Source organism: Procambarus clarkii, chromosome 92 (assembly GCF_040958095.1).
Source record: "Procambarus clarkii isolate CNS0578487 chromosome 92, FALCON_Pclarkii_2.0, whole genome shotgun sequence".
NCBI classification, from domain to species: Eukaryota; Metazoa; Arthropoda; class Malacostraca; order Decapoda; family Cambaridae; genus Procambarus; species Procambarus clarkii.
This window is the reverse complement of record NC_091241.1, coordinates 15,700,162-15,720,212: the sequence shown is the minus strand read 5'-3', so window position 1 is coordinate 15,720,212 and position 20,051 is coordinate 15,700,162. Positions and strand designations below refer to the sequence as shown.

Here is a 20,051-nt window from a genome sequence, read left to right as displayed (position 1 = left end):
GTCTCTCTAGTGGCCTCGACGAGGACAAGAAGCCGGCGGTTTGTCAAAGGTCCTCTATTTGTCCTGTTGATCTTATCAAGCTAGATTATAAAATTCAACAGAGATTTGCCATTTCCGGCTTGGGAGGGTAGGCGGTTCCATAGGTTAACCCTGGGGGTGATAAGGCATCTGCTGTTCTCAGTCCACCATTGTGGCTTGTAGAGCTTGAACCCGTTGTTCCTTGTTTGTGTTATATCTGACCTTTAGAAGATGTTGTCCGGATCAACATTGTCCAAGTTGTTCAATATGAACATAAACAAATATTCGAACAAGTTACTTACAAACAGCTCTATTCCTATCTTGTGAAATTCCACATGTTAAATCCCTGCCAGTTTGGTGTCCGCTCTCATGAGTACCAGTGATGTTATTGACACACACATCACATTGTGGGATATATACCAGTAGTAATATCCACCAGGGCAGTGAGGTGATTGCGAACCAGCGACCAAGTCTTTGCCAGCCACATAGTCTACCACAGTGCCAGCCACATACACTACTACAGTGCCAGCCAAATAGTCTACCACAGTACCAGCCACATACACTACCACAGTGCCAGCCACATAGTCTACCACAGCGCCAGCCACATAGTCTACCACAGTACTAGCCACACAGTCTACCACAGTGCCAGCCACATACTCTACCACAGTACCAGCCACATACTCTACCACAGCCCCAGCCACATACTCTACCACAGTACCAGCCACATACACTACCACAGTACCAGCCACATAGTCTACCACACCGCCAGCCATATACACTACCACAGTACCAGCCACATACACTACCACAGTACCAGCCACATAGACTACCACAGTGCCAGCCACATAGACTACCACAGTGCCAGCCACATACACTACCACAGTGCCAGCCACATGCACTACCACAGTGCCAGCCACATAGTCTACCATAGTGCCAGCCACATACACTACCATAGCGCCAGCCACATAGACTACCACAGTGCCAGCCACATACTCTACCACAGTTCCAGCCACATACACTACCACAGTACCAGCCACATACACTACCACAGTGCCAGCCACATACACTACCACAGTGTCAGCCACATACACTACCACAGTACCAGCCACATAGACTACCACAGTGCCAGCCACATACTCTACCACAGTGCCAGCCACATACACTACCACAGTGCCAGCCACATGCACTACCACAGTGCCAGCCACATAGTCTACCATAGTGCCAGCCACATACACTACCATAGCGCCAGCCACATAGACTACCACAGTGCCAGCCACATACTCTACCACAGTTCCAGCCACATACACTACCACAGTACCAGCCACATACACTACCACAGTGCCAGCCACATACACTACCACAGTGTCAGCCACATACACTACCACAGTACCAGCCACATAGACTACCACAGTGCCAGCCACATACTCTACCACAGTGCCAGCCACATACACTACCACAGTACCAGCCACATACTCTACCACAGTGCCTGCCACATACACTACCACAGTACCAGCCACATAGTCTAATACAGTACCAGCCACATACACTACCACAGTGCCAGCCACATATTCTACCACAGCGCCAGCCACATAGTCTACCACAGTACTATCCACATAGTCTACCACAGTGCCAGCCACATACTCTACCACAGTACCAGCCATATACACTACCACAGTGCAAGCCACATACACTACCACAGTACCAGCCACATACACTACCACAGTGCCAGCCACATACACTACCACAGTACCAGCCACATACACTACCACAGTGCCAGCCACATATTCTACCACAGTGCCGGCCACATACACTACCACAGTACCAGCCACGTACTCTACCACAGTGCCAGCCACGTAGTCTACCACAGTGCCAGCCACATACACTACCACAGTGCCAGCCACGTAGTCTACCACAGTACCAGCCACATACACTACCACAGTACCAGCCACATACACTACCACAGTGCCAGCCACATACACTACCACAGTACCAGCCACATACACTACCACAGTACCAGCCACATACTCTACCACAGTGCCAGCCACGTAGTCTACCACAGTGCCGGCCACATACACTACCACAGTACCAGCCATATACACTACCACAGTGCAAGCCACATACACTACCACAGTACCAGCCACATACACTACCACAGTACCAGCCACATACACTACCACAGTACCAGCCACATACTCTACCACAGTGCCAGCCACGTAGTCTACCACAGTGCCGGCCACATACACTACCACAGTACCAGCCACGCACTCTACCACAGTACCAGCCACATAGACTACCACAGTACCAGCCACATACACTACCACAGTACCAGCCACATACACTACCACAGTGCCAGCCACATACTCTACCACAGTACCAGCCACATACTCTACCACAGCCCCAGCCACATACTCTACCACAGCCCCAGCCACATACACTACCACAGTACCAGCCACGTAGTCTAATACAGTACCAGCCACATAGTCTAATACAGTACCAGCCACATATACTACCACAGTGCCAGCCACATAGTCTACCACAGCGCCAGCCACATAGTCTACCACAGTACTAGCCACATAGTCTACCACAGTGCCAGCCACACACTCTACCACAGCCCCAGCCACATACTCTACCACAGCCCCAGCCACATACTCTACCACAGTACCAGCCACATAACCTACCACAGTACCAGCCACATAGTCTACCACACCGCCAGCTATATACTCTACCACAGCGCCAGCCACATACCCTACCACAGTACCAGCCACATACACAACCACAGCGCCAGCCACATACCCTACCACAGTACCAGCCATATACAATACCACAGTTCCAGCCACATACACTACCACAGTACCAGCCACATACACTACCACAGTGCCAGCCACATACACTACCACAGTGCCAGCCACATATTCTACCACAGTACCAGCCACATACACTACCACAGTACCAGCCACATACACTACCACAGTGCCAGCCACATACACTACCACAGTGCCAGCCACATACACTACCACAGTGCCAGCCACATACACTACCACAGTGCCAGCCACATACACTACCACAGTGCCAGCCACATACACTACCACAGTACCAGCCACATACACTACCACAGTGCCAGCCACATACACTACCACAGTGCCAGCCAAATACCCTACCACAGTACCAGCCACATACACTACCACAGTACCAGCCACATACTCTACCACAGTACCAGCCACATACTCTACCACAGTGCCAGCCACATACATTACCACAGTACCAGCCACATACTCTACCACATACTCTACCACATACTCTACCACAGTACCAGCTACATACCCTACCACAGTACCAGCCACATACTCTACCACAGTACCAGCCACATACTCTACCACAGTGCCAGCCACATACATTACCACAGTACCAGCCACATACTCTACCACAGTGCCAGCCACATACATTACCACAGTACCAGCCACATACACTACCACAGTGCCAGCCACATAGACTACCACAGTACCAGCCACATACTCTACCACAGTACCAGCCACATACTCTACCACAGTACCAGCCACATACTCTACCACAGTGCCAGCCACATACTCTACCACAGTACCAGCCACATACTCTACCACAGTACCAGCCACATACTCTACCACAGTGCCAGCCACATACATTACCACAGTACCAGCCACATACATTACCACAGTACCAGCCACATACACTACCACAGTGCCAGCCACATACACTACCACAGTACCAGCCACATACTCTACCACAGTACCAGCCACATACTCTACCACAGTGCCAGCCACATACATTACCACAGTACCAGCCACATACATTACCACAGTACCAGCCACATACACTACTACAGTTCCAGCCACATACACTACCACAGTACCAGCCACATACTCTACCACAGTACCAGCCACATACTCTACCACAGTACCAGCCACATACTCTACCACAGTGCCAGCCACATACATTACCACAGTACCAGCCACATACACTACCACAGTGCCAGCCACATAGACTACCACAGTACCAGCCACATAGACTACCACAGTACCAGCCACATACACTACCACAGTGCCAGCCACATAGACTACCACAGTGCCAGCCACATAGTCTACCACAGTGCCAGCCACATACACTGCCACAGTACCAGCCACATAGACTACCACAGTGCCAGCCACATACTCTACCACAGTGCCAGCCACATACACTACCACAGTACCAGCCACATAGTCTACCACAGTACCAGCCACATACTCTACCACAGTACCTGCCACAAACTCTACCACAGTACCAGCCACATACACTACCACAGTGCCAGCCATATACACCACCACAGTGCCAGCCACATACTCTACCACAGTACCAGCCACATACTCTACCACAGTGCCAGCCACATACACTACCACAGTACCAGCCACATACTCTACCACAGTACCAGCCACATACTCTACCACAGTACCTGACACAAACTCTACCACAGTACCAGCCACATACACTACCACAGTGCCAGCCACATACACCACCACAGTGCCAGCCACATATTCTACCACAGTGCCAGCCACATACACCACCACAGTGCCAGCCACATATTCTACCACAGTACCAGCCACATAGTCTACCACAGTGCCAGCCACATAGTCTACCACAGTGCCAGCTACATACACTACCAAAGTACCAGCCACATAGTCTACCACAGTACCAACCACATAGTCTACCACAGTGCCAGCCACATAGTCTACCACAGTGCCAGCCACATAGTCTACCACAGTGCCAGCCACATAGTCTACCACAGTGCCAGCCACATAGTCAACGACAGTGCCAGCCACATAGTCTACCACAGTACCAGCCACATAGTCTACCACAGTACCAGCCACATAGTCTACCACTGTGCCAGCCACAAAGTCTACCTCAGTGCCAGCCACATAGTCAACCACAGTGCCAGCCACATAGTCTACCACAGTACCAGCCACATAGTCTACGACAGTGCCAGCCACATAGTCTACCACAGTGCCAGCCACATAGTCTAAAACAGTGCCAGCCACATAGTCTACCACAGTGCCAGCCACATAGTCTACCACAGTGCCAGTCACATAGTCTACCACAGTGCCAGCCACATAGTCTACCACAGTGCCAGCCACATAGTCTACCACAGTGCCAGCCACACAGTCTACCACAGTGCCAGCCACATAGTCTACCACAGTACCAGCCACATAGTCTACCACAGTGCCAGCCACATAGTCTACCACAGTGCCATCCACATAGTCAACCACACTACCAGCCACATAGTCTACCACAGTGCCAGTCACATAGTCTACCACAGTGCCAGCCACATAGTCTACCACAGTCCCTGCCACATAGTCTACCACAGTGCCAGTCACATAGTCTATCACAGTCCCTGCCACATAGTCTACCACAGTGCCAGCCACATAGTCTAAAACAGTGCCAGCCACATAGTCTACCACAGTACCAGCCACATAGTCTACCACAGTGCCAGCTACATAGTCTACCACAGTGCCAGCCACATAGTCTACCACAGTGCCAGCCACATAGTCAACCAAAGTGCCAGCCACATAGTCTACCACAGTGCCAGCCACATAGTCTACCACAGTGCCAGCCACATTCTACCACAGTGCCAGCCACATAGTCTACCACAGTGCCAGCCACATAGTCTACCACAGTGCCAGCCACATAGTCTACCACAGTGCCAGCCACATAGTCTACCACAGTACCAGCCACATAGTCTACTACAGTGCCAGCCACATAGTCTACCACAGTGCCAGCCACATAGTCTACCACAGTGCCAGCCACATAGTCTACCACAGTGCCAGCCACATAGTCTACCACAGTACCAGCCACATAGTCTACCACAGTGCCAGCCACATAGTCTACCACAGTGCCAGCCACATAGTCTACCACAGTCCCTGCCACATAGTCTACCACAGTGCCAGTCACATAGTCTACCACAGTCCCTTCCACATAGTCTACCACAGTGCCAGCCCCATAGTCTACCACAGTGCCAGCCACATAGTCTGCCACAGTGCCAGCCACATAGTCTAAAACAGTGCCAGCCACATAGTCTACCACAGTACCAGCCACATAGTCTACCACAGTGCCAGCTATATAGTCTACCACAGTGCCAGTCACATAGTCTACCACAGTGCCAGCTACATAGTCTACCACAGTGCCAATCACATAGTCTACCACAGTGCCAGCCACATAGTCTACCACAGTGCAAGTCACATAGTATAAAACAGTGCCAGCCACATAGTCTACCACAGTGCCAGCCACATTGTCTACCACAGTGCCAGCCACATTATCTACCACAGTACCAGCCACATAGTCTACCACAGTACCAGTCACATAGTCAACCACAGTGACAGTCACATAGTCTACCACAGTGCCAGCCACATAGTCTACCACAGTGCCAGTCACATAGTCTTCCACAGGGCCAGAGGTTTTCTCAATGATGCCATTATTAGTCTGCTTGATATAATCTACAAAATGATTGACAAAAGATAGTTCCCAGTTGGCCTGTGGAGTGACCTGCATGTTGCACTCCTCAGTGGTGTCTTCTTCAACCCACCTCCCCAATATTAGTCCTCAAGACATGCACCTTCGCCACAGTAATCAGTACCATCAGTAAATAGTAGGTTTAACCTTGAACTCATTTTGCTACAGTGTTTTCTTTTAAATAATCTTACTCTACTGTGCTACATTAAGGACCAGCGGGAACGCTGTGCGTGTTGGTGGCTTAGCAAGACTGTAAGAACACCAGTGTTATGCTCTCTTACATCCCACAATACCTTCTTTTATTGGATTAAGTAAATAAATATATAAACCCTAAGAATAGGGGAATAGTTAAACGTACCTTTGACTTGAAGGAACAGAAGGTAGTGATTCAACCGTATAAATCTCAGGTGCGTCCCACCTGAATTACTGTATTCCAGAATGGAGACCTCAACTTCAGAAGGACTTAGCTGCTCATGAGAAAGTGCAACACCGGGCAACAAAAGTCATTCCAGAGCTAAGTCAACTCTCGTATCAGGCACGGTCGAGGGCCACACGGCTATCAACACCACACCAGACATGACAGGGAGGATCTCGCTGAAACTTTTAAAACACTGAACAATTTGGAGGATGTTGACCCTCAGCATGACATTTTGAGGAAGTCAAATGATGTCATGTCACTTTGGAGGTCATTGACATCCATCAATTGCAATTGATGGATGTCATTTTGACATTTCGGAAGTTAGAGGATGACACCCTCATCCAGCACTTGACACCCTCCTCTAGCACTTGACACCCTCCTCTAGCACTTGACACTCTCCTCTAGCACTTGATACCCTCATATAGCACTTGACACCCTCAACTAGCACTTGACACCCTCATATAGCACTTGACACCCTCCTCTAGCACTTGACACCCTCATATAGCACTTGACACCCTCCTCTAGCATTTGACATTCTCCTCTAGCACTTGGCACCCTCATCTTGCACTTGACACCCTCCTCTAGCACTTTATACCCCTCCTCTAACACTTGGCACCCTCCTCTAGCACTTGGCACCCTCCTCTAGCACTTGACACCCTCATATAGCACTTGACACCCTCCTCTAGCATTTGACATTCTCCTCTAGCACTTGGCACCCTCATCTTGCACTTGACACCCTCCTCTAGCACTTTATACCCCTCCTCTAACACTTGGCACCCTCCTCTAACACTTGGCACCCTCCTCTAGCACTTTATACCCCTCCTCTAACACTTGGCACCCTCCTCTAGCACTTGGCACCCTCATCTAGCACTTGACACCCTCCTCTAGCACTAGACACCCTCCTAAAGCACTTGACACCCTTCTATAGCACTTGACACCCTTCTCTAGCACTTGACACCCTCATCTAGCACTTGACACCCTTCTCTAGCACTTGACACCTTCCTCTAGCACTTGACACCCTCCTTTAGCACCTGACACCCTCCTCTAGCACTTGGCACCCTCATCTAGCACTTGACACCCTCATCAAGCACTTGGCACCCTTCTCTAGCACATGACACCCTCATTTACCACTTGACACCCTCATCTAGCACTTGGCGCCCTGCTCTAGCACTTGACACCCTCCTCTAGCACTTGACACCCTCCTTTAGCACCTGACACCCTCCTCTTGCACTTGGCACCCTCATCTAGCACTTGACACCCTCATCAAGCACTTGGCACCCTTCTCTAGCACATGACACCCTCATTTACCACTTGACACCCTCATCTAGCACTTGGCGCCCTGCTCTAGCACTTGACACCCTCCTCTAGCACTTGACACCCTCCTTTAGCACCTGACACCCTCCTCTAGCACTTGGCACCCTTCTCTAGCACTTGGCACCCTCAACTAGCACTTGACAACCTCCTCTAGCACTTGGCACCCTTCTCTAGCACTTGGCACCCACTCATCCAGCACTTGACACCCTCATCTTGCACTTGACACCCTCATCTAACACTTGACACACTCATCAAGCACTTGACACCCTCCTCTAGCACTTAGCACCCTTCTCTGGCAGTTGACACCCTCATATGGCACTTTACCCCCTCATCTAACACTTGAGACTCTTCTCTAGCACTTGACACTTTTCTCTAGCACTTGACACCCTCCTCTAGCACTTGACACTCGCATCTAGCACTTGACACCCTCATCAAGCACTTGGCACCCTCATCTAGCACTTGGCGCCCTGCTCTAGCACTTGACACCCTCATCTAGCACTTGGCACCCTCATCTAGCACTTGGCGCCCTGCTCTAGCACTTGACACCCTCATCTAGCACTTGGCACCCTCATCTAGCACTTGGCACCCTCATGTAGCACGTGACACCCTCATCTAGCACTTGGCACCCTCGTCTAGCGCTTGGCACCTTCCTCTCGCACTTGACACCCCGCATCTAGCACTTGACACCCTTCTCTAACGTTTGACAGCCTCATCTAGCACTTGACACTCTTCTTGAGCACTTGACACCCTCCTCTAGCACTTGACACCCTCCTCTAGCACTTGGCACCCTCCTCTAGCACTTGGCACCCTCATCTAGCACTTGGCACCCTCTTGTAGCACTTGACACCCTCATCTAGCACTTGGCACCCTCGTCTAGCGCTTGGCACCTTCCTCTCGCACTTGACACCCCTCATCTAGCACTTGACACCCTTCTCTAACGTTTGACAGCCTCATCTAGCACTTGACACTCTTCTCTAGCACTTGACACCCTCCTCTAGCACTTGGTACCCTTCTCCAGCACTTGACACCCTCCTCTAGCACTTGGTACCCTTCTCCAGCACTTGACACCCTCCTCTAGCACTTGGTGTCCTTCTCTAGCACTTGACACCCTCCTCTAGCACTTGGTACCCTTCTCCAGCACTTGACACCCTCCTCTAGCACTTGACACCCTCCTCTAGCACTTGACACCCTCATTTAGCACTTGGTGTCCTTCTCTAGCACTTGGCACCCTCATCTAGGACTTGATACCCTCCTCTAGCACTTGGCACCCTCTTCTAGCGTTTGGCACCCTCCTCTAGCACTTGGCCCCCACCTCTAGCACTTGACACTCTCTTCTAGCACTTGGAACACTTCTCTTGCACTTGGCACCCTCCTCTAGCACTTGGCATCCTCCTCTAACACTTGGCACCCTCCTCTAGCACTTGGCACCCTCATCTAACACTTGGCACCCTTCTCTAACACTTGACACCCTCCTCTAGCACTTGGCACCCTCCTCTTGCATTTGGCACCCTCCTCTAGCACTTGGCACCCTCATCTAACACTTGGCACCCTCCTCTAACACTTGGCACCCTCCTCTAGCACTTGGCACCCTCCTCTAGCACTTGACACCCTCCTTTAGCACCTGACACCCTCCTCTAGCACTTGGCACCCTTCTCTAGCACTTGGCACCCTCAACTAGCACTTGACAACCTCCTCTAGCACTTGGCACCCTTCTCTAGCACTTGGCACCCACTCATCCAGCACTTGACACCCTCATCTTGCACTTGACACCCTCATCTAACACTTGACACACTCATCAAGCACTTGACACCCTCCTCTAGCACTTAGCACCCTTCTCTGGCAGTTGACACCCTCATATGGCACTTTACCCCCTCATCTAACACTTGAGACTCTTCTCTAGCACTTGACACTTTTCTCTAGCACTTGACACCCTCCTCTAGCACTTGACACTCGCATCTAGCACTTGACACCCTCATCAAGCACTTGGCACCCTCATCTAGCACTTGGCGCCCTGCTCTAGCACTTGACACCCTCATCTAGCACTTGGCACCCTCATCTAGCACTTGGCGCCCTGCTCTAGCACTTGACACCCTCATCTAGCACTTGGCACCCTCATCTAGCACTTGGCACCCTCATGTAGCACGTGACACCCTCATCTAGCACTTGGCACCCTCGTCTAGCGCTTGGCACCTTCCTCTCGCACTTGACACCCCGCATCTAGCACTTGACACCCTTCTCTAACGTTTGACAGCCTCATCTAGCACTTGACACTCTTCTTGAGCACTTGACACCCTCCTCTAGCACTTGACACCCTCCTCTAGCACTTGGCACCCTCCTCTAGCACTTGGCACCCTCATCTAGCACTTGGCACCCTCTTGTAGCACTTGACACCCTCATCTAGCACTTGGCACCCTCGTCTAGCGCTTGGCACCTTCCTCTCGCACTTGACACCCCTCATCTAGCACTTGACACCCTTCTCTAACGTTTGACAGCCTCATCTAGCACTTGACACTCTTCTCTAGCACTTGACACCCTCCTCTAGCACTTGGTACCCTTCTCCAGCACTTGACACCCTCCTCTAGCACTTGGTACCCTTCTCCAGCACTTGACACCCTCCTCTAGCACTTGGTGTCCTTCTCTAGCACTTGACACCCTCCTCTAGCACTTGGTACCCTTCTCCAGCACTTGACACCCTCCTCTAGCACTTGACACCCTCCTCTAGCACTTGACACCCTCATTTAGCACTTGGTGTCCTTCTCTAGCACTTGGCACCCTCATCTAGGACTTGATACCCTCCTCTAGCACTTGGCACCCTCTTCTAGCGTTTGGCACCCTCCTCTAGCACTTGGCCCCCACCTCTAGCACTTGACACTCTCTTCTAGCACTTGGAACACTTCTCTTGCACTTGGCACCCTCCTCTAGCACTTGGCATCCTCCTCTAACACTTGGCACCCTCCTCTAGCACTTGGCACCCTCATCTAACACTTGGCACCCTTCTCTAACACTTGACACCCTCCTCTAGCACTTGGCACCCTCCTCTTGCATTTGGCACCCTCCTCTAGCACTTGGCACCCTCATCTAACACTTGGCACCCTCCTCTAACACTTGGCACCCTCCTCTAGCACTTGGCACCCTCCTCTAACACTTGGCACCCTCCTCTAGCACTTGGCACCCTCCTCTAACACTTGGCACCCTCCTCTAACACTTGGCACCCTCCTCTAACACTTGGCACCCTCCTCTAGCACTTGGCACCCTCCTCTAACACTTGACACCCTCCTCTAGCACTTGGCACCCTCCTCTAACACTTGGCACCCACCTCTAGCACTTCGCACCCTCCTCTAACACTTGGCACCCTCCTCTAACACTTGACACCCTCCTCTAACACTTGGCACCCTCCTCTAACACTTGGCACCCACCTCTAGCACTTGGCACCCTCCTCTAACACTTGGCACCCTCCTCTAACACTTGACACCCTCCTCTAGCACTTGGCACCCTCCTCTAACACTTGGCACCCACCTCTAGCACTTGGCACCCTCCTCTAACACTTGGCACCCTCCTCTAACACTTGACACCCTCCTCTAACACTTGGCACCCTCCTCTAACACTTGGCACCCTCCTCTAGCACTTGGCACCCTCCTCTAACACTTGACACCCTCCTCTAACACTTGGCACCCTCATCTAACACTTGGCACCCTCCTCTAACACTTGACACCCTCCTCTAACACTTGGCACCCTCCTCTAACACTTGGCACCCTCCTCTAACACTTGGCACCCTCCTCTAACACTTGGCACCCTCCTCTAACACTTGACACCCTCCTCTAACACTTGGCACCCTCCTCTAACACTTGGCACCCTCCTCTAACACTTGGCACCCTCCTCTAACACTTGGCACCCTCCTCTAACACTTGGCACCCTCCTCTAACACTTGGCACCCTCCTCTAACACTTGACACCCTCCTCTAACACTTGGCACCCTCCTCTAACACTTGGCACCCTCCTCTAACACTTGACACCCTCCTCTAACACTTGGCACCCTCCTCTAACACTTGGCACCCTCCTCTAACACTTGGCACCCTCCTCTAACACTTGGCACCCTCCTCTAACACTTGACACCCTCCTCTAACACTTGGCACCCTCCTCTAACACTTGGCACCCTCCTCTAACACTTGACACCCTCCTCTAACACTTGGCACCCTCCTCTAACACTTGGCACCCTCCTCTAACACTTGGCACCCTCCTCTAACACTTGGCACCCTCCTCTAACACTTGGCACCCTCCTCTAACACTTGGCACCCTCCTCTAACACTTGGCACCCTCCTCTAACACTTGGCACCCTCCTCTAACACTTGGCACCCTCCTCTAGCACTTGGCACCCTCCTCTAACACTTGGCACCCTCCTCTAACACTTGGCACCCTCCTCTAACACTTGGCACCCTCCTCTAACACTTGGCACCCTCCTCTAACACTTGGCACCCTCCTCTAGCACTTGGCACCCTCCTCTAACACTTGACATCCTCCTCTAGCACTTGGCTACAAATTCTGAGTTGTTTGCGGTCTTGGAATAACCTTAAGGTGCCGACGATGGATTTCATTAAATAATATAACAAATGATTTAGGAATTTCAATGCCACTATTACAAGGTAATTAGTGCTAGATGCACACAATATTCACCCTATACGCCTCATCTTCCCAACAGGAAGTCATACACGTTTCTATACGCCTCATCTTCCCAACAGGAAGTCATACACGTTTCTATACGCCTCATCTTCCCAACAGGAAGTCATACACGTTTCTATACGCCTCATCTTCCCAACAGGAAGTCATACACGTTTCTATACGCCTCATCTTCCCAACAGGAAGTCATACACGTTTCTATACGCCTCATCTTCCCAACAGGAAGTCATTCTTGAAGGAACAATGTTCTATGGTTCATGAGTTATACAGATTTTAATTCCAAAAGGCTTGAACATTTAGTCTATCTGCTATCCACGCCTCAGCAAACTAAAGTCAACCGTCGCGTTAGGCTTAGAAGAGCCTTGTCGTGCAAAACACACATATTATAAATTATATAGGAAAATAACTTTTTAATTTGCTTAAAAGTTGTTATTGAGAACAAACAATTTACTAAGCATCAAAAAATTTTAATATTAAAAGAAATTGAGAAAGAGTTGTGGGATGATATATAATAGATGAGATGAGGTGGAGCGACAAGCGCGCGGAGCCTTACTGGGCGGCGCCATGATGGCGGTTGTGCGGCTCCTGTTAGGTGTTTACTGACGATCTGAAATGTTAAAACATTCTTATTTAAAACTCTGGGAAGTTATTTAATCCGCGCTTGTGATGGCCTGAGTAATGTGCATATTTAATAGTAGTTATTTACGGTACACTTCCGCGCGCACTCTCAGTATTACACAAATTACTTAAGATGAAATTACGCGGGAAACTTTGGCTCTCAGGTGTGGCTGACAGTGTGACACTTGGTGCCTCAGGTGTTGCTGACAGTGTGACACTTGGTGCATCAGGTGCCTGACAGAGTGACACTTGGCGCCTCAGGGGTTGCTGACAGTGTGACACTTGGTGCCTCAGGTGTGGCTGACAGTATGACACTTGGTGCCTCAGGTGCGTGACAGAGTGACACTTGGTGCCTCAGGGGTTGCTGACAGTGTGACACTTGGTGCATCAGGTGTGGCTGACAGTGTGAAACTTGGTGCCTCAGGTGTGGCTGACAGTGTGACACTTGGTGCCTCAGGTGTGGCTGACAGTGTGACACTTGGTGCATCAGGTGTGGCTGACAGTGTAACACTTGGTGCCTCAGGTGTGGCTGACAGTGTAACACTTGGTGCCTCAGGTGTGGCTGACAGTGTGACACTTGGTGCCTCAGGTGTGGCTGACAGTGTGACACTTGGTGCCTCAGGTGTGGCTGACAGTGTAACACTTGGTGCCTCAGGTGTGGCTGACAGTGTGACACTTGGTGCCTCAGGTGTGGCTGACAGTGTGACACTTGGTGCCTCAGGTGTGGCTGACAGTGTAACACTTGGTGCATCAGGTGTGGCTGACAGTATGACACTTGGTGCCTCAGGTGTGGCTGACAGTGTGACACTTGGTGCCTCAGGTGTGGCTGACAGTGTAACACTTGGTGCATCAGGTGTGGCTGACAGTATGACACTTGGTGCCTCAGGTGTGGCTGACAGTGTAACACTTGGTGCATCAGGTGTGGCTGACAGTGTAACACTTGGTGCATCAGGTGTGGCTGACAGTATGACACTTGGTGCCTCAGGTGTGGCTGACAGTGTGACACTTGGTGCCTCAGGTGTTCCTAACAGTGTGACACTTGGTGCCTCAGGTGTTGCTGACAGTGTGACACTTGGTGCCTCAGGTGTGGCTGACAGTGTGACATTTGGTGCATCAGGTGTGGCTGACAGTGTGACACTTGGTGCCTCAGGGGTTGCTGACAGTGTGACACTTGGTGCATCAGGTGTGCCTGACAGTGGACACTTGGCGCCTCAGGTGTTGCTGACAGTGTGACACTTGGTGCATCAGGTGTGCCTGACAGTGTGACACTTGGTGCCTCAGGTGTGACACATGGTGTCTCAGGTGTGGCTGGCAGTGTGGCACTTGGTGCTTCATGTGTGGCTGACAGTGTGACACTTGGTGCATCAGGTGCTGCTGACAGTGTGACACTTGGTGCCTCAGGTGTGGCTGACAGTGTGACACTTGGTGCATCAGGTGTGGCTGACAGTGTGACACGTGGTGCCACAGGTGTAGCTGACAGTGTGTCACTTGGTGCCTCTGGTGTGGCTCACAGTGTGTCACTTGGTGCCTCAGGTGTCGCTGACAGTGTGACACTTGGTGCCTCAGGTGTCGCTGACAGTGTGACACTTGGTGCCTCAGGTGTAGCTGACAGTGTGTCACTTGGTCCCTCAGGTGTAACTGACAGCGTGACACCCGGTGCCTCATGTGTGGCTGACAGCGTGACACCCGGTGCCTCAGGTGTCGCTGACAGTGTGACACTTGGTGCCTCAGGTGTAGCTGACAGTGTAACACTTGGTGCCTCAGGTGTGGCTGACAGTGTAGCACTTAGTGCCTTAGTTGTGGCTGTCAGTGTGACACTTGGTGCCTCAGGTGTGGCTGACAGTGTAGCACTTAGTGCCTTAGTTGTGGCTGTCAGTGTGACACTTGGTGCCTCAGGTGTGGCTGACAGTGTAGCACTTAGTGCCTTAGTTGTGGCTGTCAGTGTGACACTTGGTGTCTCATGTGTGGCTGACAGTGTGACACTTGGTGCCTCATGTGTGGCACTTTGTGCCTCAGGTGTAACTGACAGCGTGACACCAGGTGCCTCAGGTGTGGCTGACAGTGTACCACTTAGTGCCTTAGTTGTGGCTGACAGTGTGACACTTGGTGCCTCAGGTGTGGCTGACAGTGTGACACTCGGAACCTCATGTGTGGCTGACATTGTGACACTTGGTGTCTCATGTGTGGCTGACAGTGTGACAATTTGTGTCTCAGGTGTGGCTGACAGTGTGACACTTGTTGCCTCATGTGTCGCTAACAGTGTGACACTTGGTGCCTCAGGTGTGGCTGACAGTGTGACACTTGGTGCCTCAGGTGTGGCTGACATTGTGACACTTGGTGTCTCATGTGTGGCTGACAGTGTGACAATTTGTGTCTCAGGTGTGGCTGACAGTGTGACACTTGGTGCCTCAGGTGTTGCTGACAGTGTGACACTTGGTGTCTCAGGTGTGGCTGACAATGTGACACTTGGTGCCTCAGGTGTGGCTGACAGTGTGACACATGGTGCCTCAGGTGTGGCTGACAATGTATCAATTGGTGCCTCAGGTGTGGCTGACAGTGTGACACTTGGTGCCTCAGGTGTTACTGACAGTGTGACACTTAGTGCCTCAGGTGTGGCTGAGAGTGTGACACTTGGTGCCTCAGGTCTGGCTGACAATGTATCAATTGGTGCCTCAGGTGTGGCTGACAGTGTGACACTTGGTGCCTCAGGTCTGGCTGACAGTGTGACACTTGGTGCCTCAGGTGTAGCTGACAGTGTGACACTTGGTGCCTCAGGTGTAGCTGACAGTGTGACAGTTGGTGCCTCAGATGTGGCTGACAGTGTAGCACTTTCTGCCTCACGTGTGGCTGATATTGTGACACTTGGTGCCTCAGGTGTGGCTGACATTGTGACACTTGGTGCATCAGGTGTGGCTGACTGTGTGACACTTGGTGCCTCATGTCTGGCACTTGGTGCCTCAGGTGTAACTGACAGCGTGACACCCGGTGCCTCAGGTGTGGCTGACAGTGTGACACTTGGTGCCTCAGATGTGTCTGACAGTGTAACACTTGGTGCCTCAGGTCTTCCTAACAGTGTGACACTTGGTGCCTCAGGTGTGGCTGACAGTGTAACACTTGGTGCCTCAGATGTGTCTGACAGTGTAACACTTGGTGCCTCAGGTCTTCCTAACAGTGTGACACTTGGTGAATCAGGTGTAGCTGACAGTGTGATACTAGATGCATCAGGTGTGACACATGGTGTCTCAGGTGTGGCAGACAGTGTGGCACTTGGTGCTTCATGTGTGCCTCACAGTGTGACACGTGGTGCCACAGGTGTAGCTGACAGTGTGTCACTTGGTGCCTCAGGTGTGGCTGACAGTGTGTCACTTGGTGCCTCAGGTGTTGCTGACAGTGTGGCACTTGGTGCCTCATGTGTGGCTGACAGTATGACACTTGGTGCCTCAGGTGTAGCTGACAGTGTGTCACTTGGTGCCTCAGGTGTGGCTAACAGTGTAACACTTGGTGCCTCATGTGTGGCTGACAGTGTGACATTTGGTACCTCAGGTCTGGCTTACAGTGTGACACTTGGTGTCTCTGGTGTGGCTGACAGTATGACACTTGGTGCCTCATGTTTGGCACTTGGTGCCTCAGGTGTAACTGACAGCGTTACACCCGGTGCCTCATGTGTGACTGACAGTGTGAGACACTTGGTGCCTCAGATTTAGCTGACAGTGTGACACTTGGTGCCTCAGGTGTTGCTGACAGTGTGACACTTGGTGCCTCAGGTGTGGTTGACAGTTTGACACTTGGTGCCTCAGGTGTGGCTGACAGTGTAACACTTGGTGCCTCAGGTGTGGCTGACAGTGTACCACTTAGTGCCTTAGTTGTGGCTGACAGTGTAACACTTGGTGCCTCGGGTGTGGCTGACAGTGTGACACTTCGTGGCTCAGATTTGCCTGACAGTGTGACACTTGATGCCTCAGGTGTTGCTGACAGTCTGACACTTGGTTCCTCAGGTGTTGCTGACAGTGTGACACTTGGTGCCTCAGGTGTAGCTGACAGTTTGACACTTGGTGCCTCAGGTGCTGCTGACAGTGTGACTCTTGGTTCCTCAGGTGTGGCTGACAGTGTAACACTTGGTGCCTCAGGTGTAGCTGACAGTTTGACACTTGGTGCATCAGGTGTAGCTGACAGTGTAACACTTGGTGCCTCAGGTGTGGCTGACAGTGTACCACTTAGTGCCTTAGTTGTGGCTCACAGTGTGACACTTGGTGTCTCAGGTGTGGCTGACAGTGAGGCACTTGGGGCCTCATGTGTGGCTGACAGTGTGACACTTGGTGCCTCAGGTGTAGCTGACAGTTTGACACTTGGTGCCTCAGGTGCTGCTGACAGTGTGACTCTTGGTTCCTCAGGTGTGCCTGACAGTGTAAAACTTGATGCTTCAGGTGTGGCTGACATTGTAACACTTGGGGCCAAAAGTGTGTGGCTGTCAGTGTGATATTTGGTGCCACAGGTGCCTGACAGTGTGACACTTGGCGCCTCAGGTCTGACTGACTGTGTGACACTTGGTGCTTCAGGTGTGGCTGACAGTGTGACACTTGGTCCTTCAGTTGTGGCTGACAGTGTGACACTTGGTGCCTCAGGTGTGGCTGACAGTTTGACACTTGGTGCTTAAGGTGTGGCTGACAGTGTGACACTTGGTGCCTCAGGTGTGGCTGACAGTAAGACACTTGGTGTCTTAGGTGTGGTTGACAGTGTGACACTTGGTGTGTCAGGTGTGGCTGACAATGTGACCTTTGGTGCCCCCGGTGTGGCTGACAGTGTGACAATTGGTGTCTCAGGTGTGGCTGACAGTAAGACACTTGGTGTCTTAGGTGTGGATGACAGTGTTACACTTGGTCTTTCAGTTGTGGCTGACAGTGTGACACTTGGTGCCTCAGGTGTGGCTGACAGTGTGACACTTGGTCCTTCAGTTGTGGCTGACAGTGTGACACTTGGTGCCTCAGGTCTGACTGACTGTGTGACACTTGGTGCTTCAGGTGTGGCTGACAGTGTGACACTTGGTCCTTCAGTTGTGGCTGACAGTGTGACACTTGGTGCCTCAGGTGTGGCTGACAGTAAGACACTTGGTGTCTTAGGTGTGGATGACAGTGTGACACTTGGTATCTCAGGTGTGTGGCTGACAGTGTTACACTTGGTGCCTCAGGTGTTGCAGACAGTGTGACACTTGGTCCCTCAGGTGTGGCTGACAGTGTGACACTTGTTGCTTCAGGTGTGGTGCACAGTGTGATACTTGGTGCCTCAGATGTAGCTGACAGTATGAGACTTGGTGCTTCAGGTGTGGTGTACAGTGTGATACTTGGTGCCTCAGGTGTGGCTGACAGTTGGACACTTGGTGCCTCAGGTGTGGCTGACAGTTGGACACTTGGTGCCTCAGGTGTGGCTGACAGTTGGACACTTGGTGCCTCAAGTGTGGCTGACAGTTGGACACTTGGTGCCTCAGGTGTGGTTGACAGTATGAAATCTGGTGCCTCACATATTGCTGACAGTGTGACACTTGGTGCCTCAGGTGTAGATGACAGAGATACACTTTGTACCTCAGGTGTGGCTGACAGTGTGACACTTGGTGCCTCAGGTGTGGCTAACAGTGTGACACTTGATGCCTCAGGTGCTGCTGACAGTGGGACACTTGGTGCCCCAAATGTGGGTGACAGTGTAACACTCAGTGCCTCAGGTGTGGCTGACAGTGTGTCACTTGGTGCCTCAGGTGTGGCTGACAGTGTGTCACTTGGTGCCTCATGTGTAGCTGATAGTGTGACACTTGGTGCCTTAGGTGTGGATGACAGTGTGCCACTTGGTGCCTCAGGTGCCTGACAGAATGACACTTGGGGCCTCAGGTGTGACTGACTGTGTGACACTTGGTGCTTCAGGTGTGGCTGACAGTGTGACACCTGATGCCTCAGGTGTGGCTGACAGTGTGACACTTGATGTCTCAGGTGTGGCTGACAGTGTGACACTTGGTGTCTCAGGTGTCGATGACAGTGTGACACATGGTGCCTCGGGTATGGCTGACAGTGTGACACTTGGTGTCTTTGGTGTGGCTGACAGTGTGACACTTGGTGTCTCAGGTGTGGCTGACAGTGTGACCTTTGGTGTCTCAGGTGTGACTGACAGTGTGACATTTGGTGTCTCAGGTGTGGCTGACAATGTGACCTTTGGTGTCTCAGATGTGGATGACAGTGTGACCTTTGGTGTCTTTGGTGTGGCTGACAGTGTGACACTTGGTGTCTCAGGTGTGGCTGACAGTGTGACCTTTGGTGTCTTTGGTGTGGCTGACAGTGTGACACTTGGTGTTTTAGGTGTGGCTGACCGTGAGACACTTTACGCGTCAGGTGTGGCTGACAGTGTGACACTTGGTGTGTTAGGTGTGGCTGACAGTGTGACACACGGTGCCTCAGGTGTGGCTGACAGTTTGACACTTGGTGTGTTAGGTGTGGCTGACAGTGTGACACTTGGTG

General features: G+C 51.7%; 2 protein-coding genes across 3 annotated transcripts in view; one reads left to right on the top strand and one right to left on the bottom strand.

The window, feature by feature from the left end:
• The window catches only part of LOC123774932 (TWiK family of potassium channels protein 7), a 114,694-nt gene that overhangs the window by 92,947 nt on the left and 1,696 nt on the right, over nt 1–20,051 (bottom strand). For both annotated transcript variants that reach the window (XM_069318995.1, XM_069318996.1), the window contains exon 2: nt 13,490–13,543. In XM_069318995.1, the coding sequence (XP_069175096.1) occupies nt 13,490–13,502 (13 nt within the window). In that variant the 5' untranslated portion in view covers nt 13,503–13,543. The remainder of the gene's footprint in view (nt 1–13,489; nt 13,544–20,051) is intronic.
• LOC123774933 (perilipin-4-like) lies at nt 13,688–19,407 on the top strand. The gene is made up of 7 exons (XM_069319087.1): nt 13,688–13,784; nt 13,979–14,110; nt 14,243–14,737; nt 14,836–17,142; nt 17,253–18,011; nt 18,243–18,704; nt 18,806–19,407. The coding sequence occupies exons 1-7, from the start codon at nt 13,688–13,690 to the stop codon at nt 19,405–19,407; spliced, it is 4,854 nt and encodes a 1,617-aa protein (XP_069175188.1).

Coding starts and splice junctions, on each gene's coding strand:
- LOC123774933 (XM_069319087.1), top strand. CDS start 13,688: ATGAAATTACGCGGGAAACTTTGGCTCTCAGGTGTGGCTGACAGTGTG. Junction 17,143..17,252: donor TGTCTCTGGTGTGGCTGACA/GTATGACACTTG, acceptor TTGGTGCCTCAG/ATTTAGCTGACAGTGTGACA. Junction 18,705..18,805: donor TGTGACACTTGGTATCTCAG/GTGTGTGGCTGA, acceptor TTGTTGCTTCAG/GTGTGGTGCACAGTGTGATA.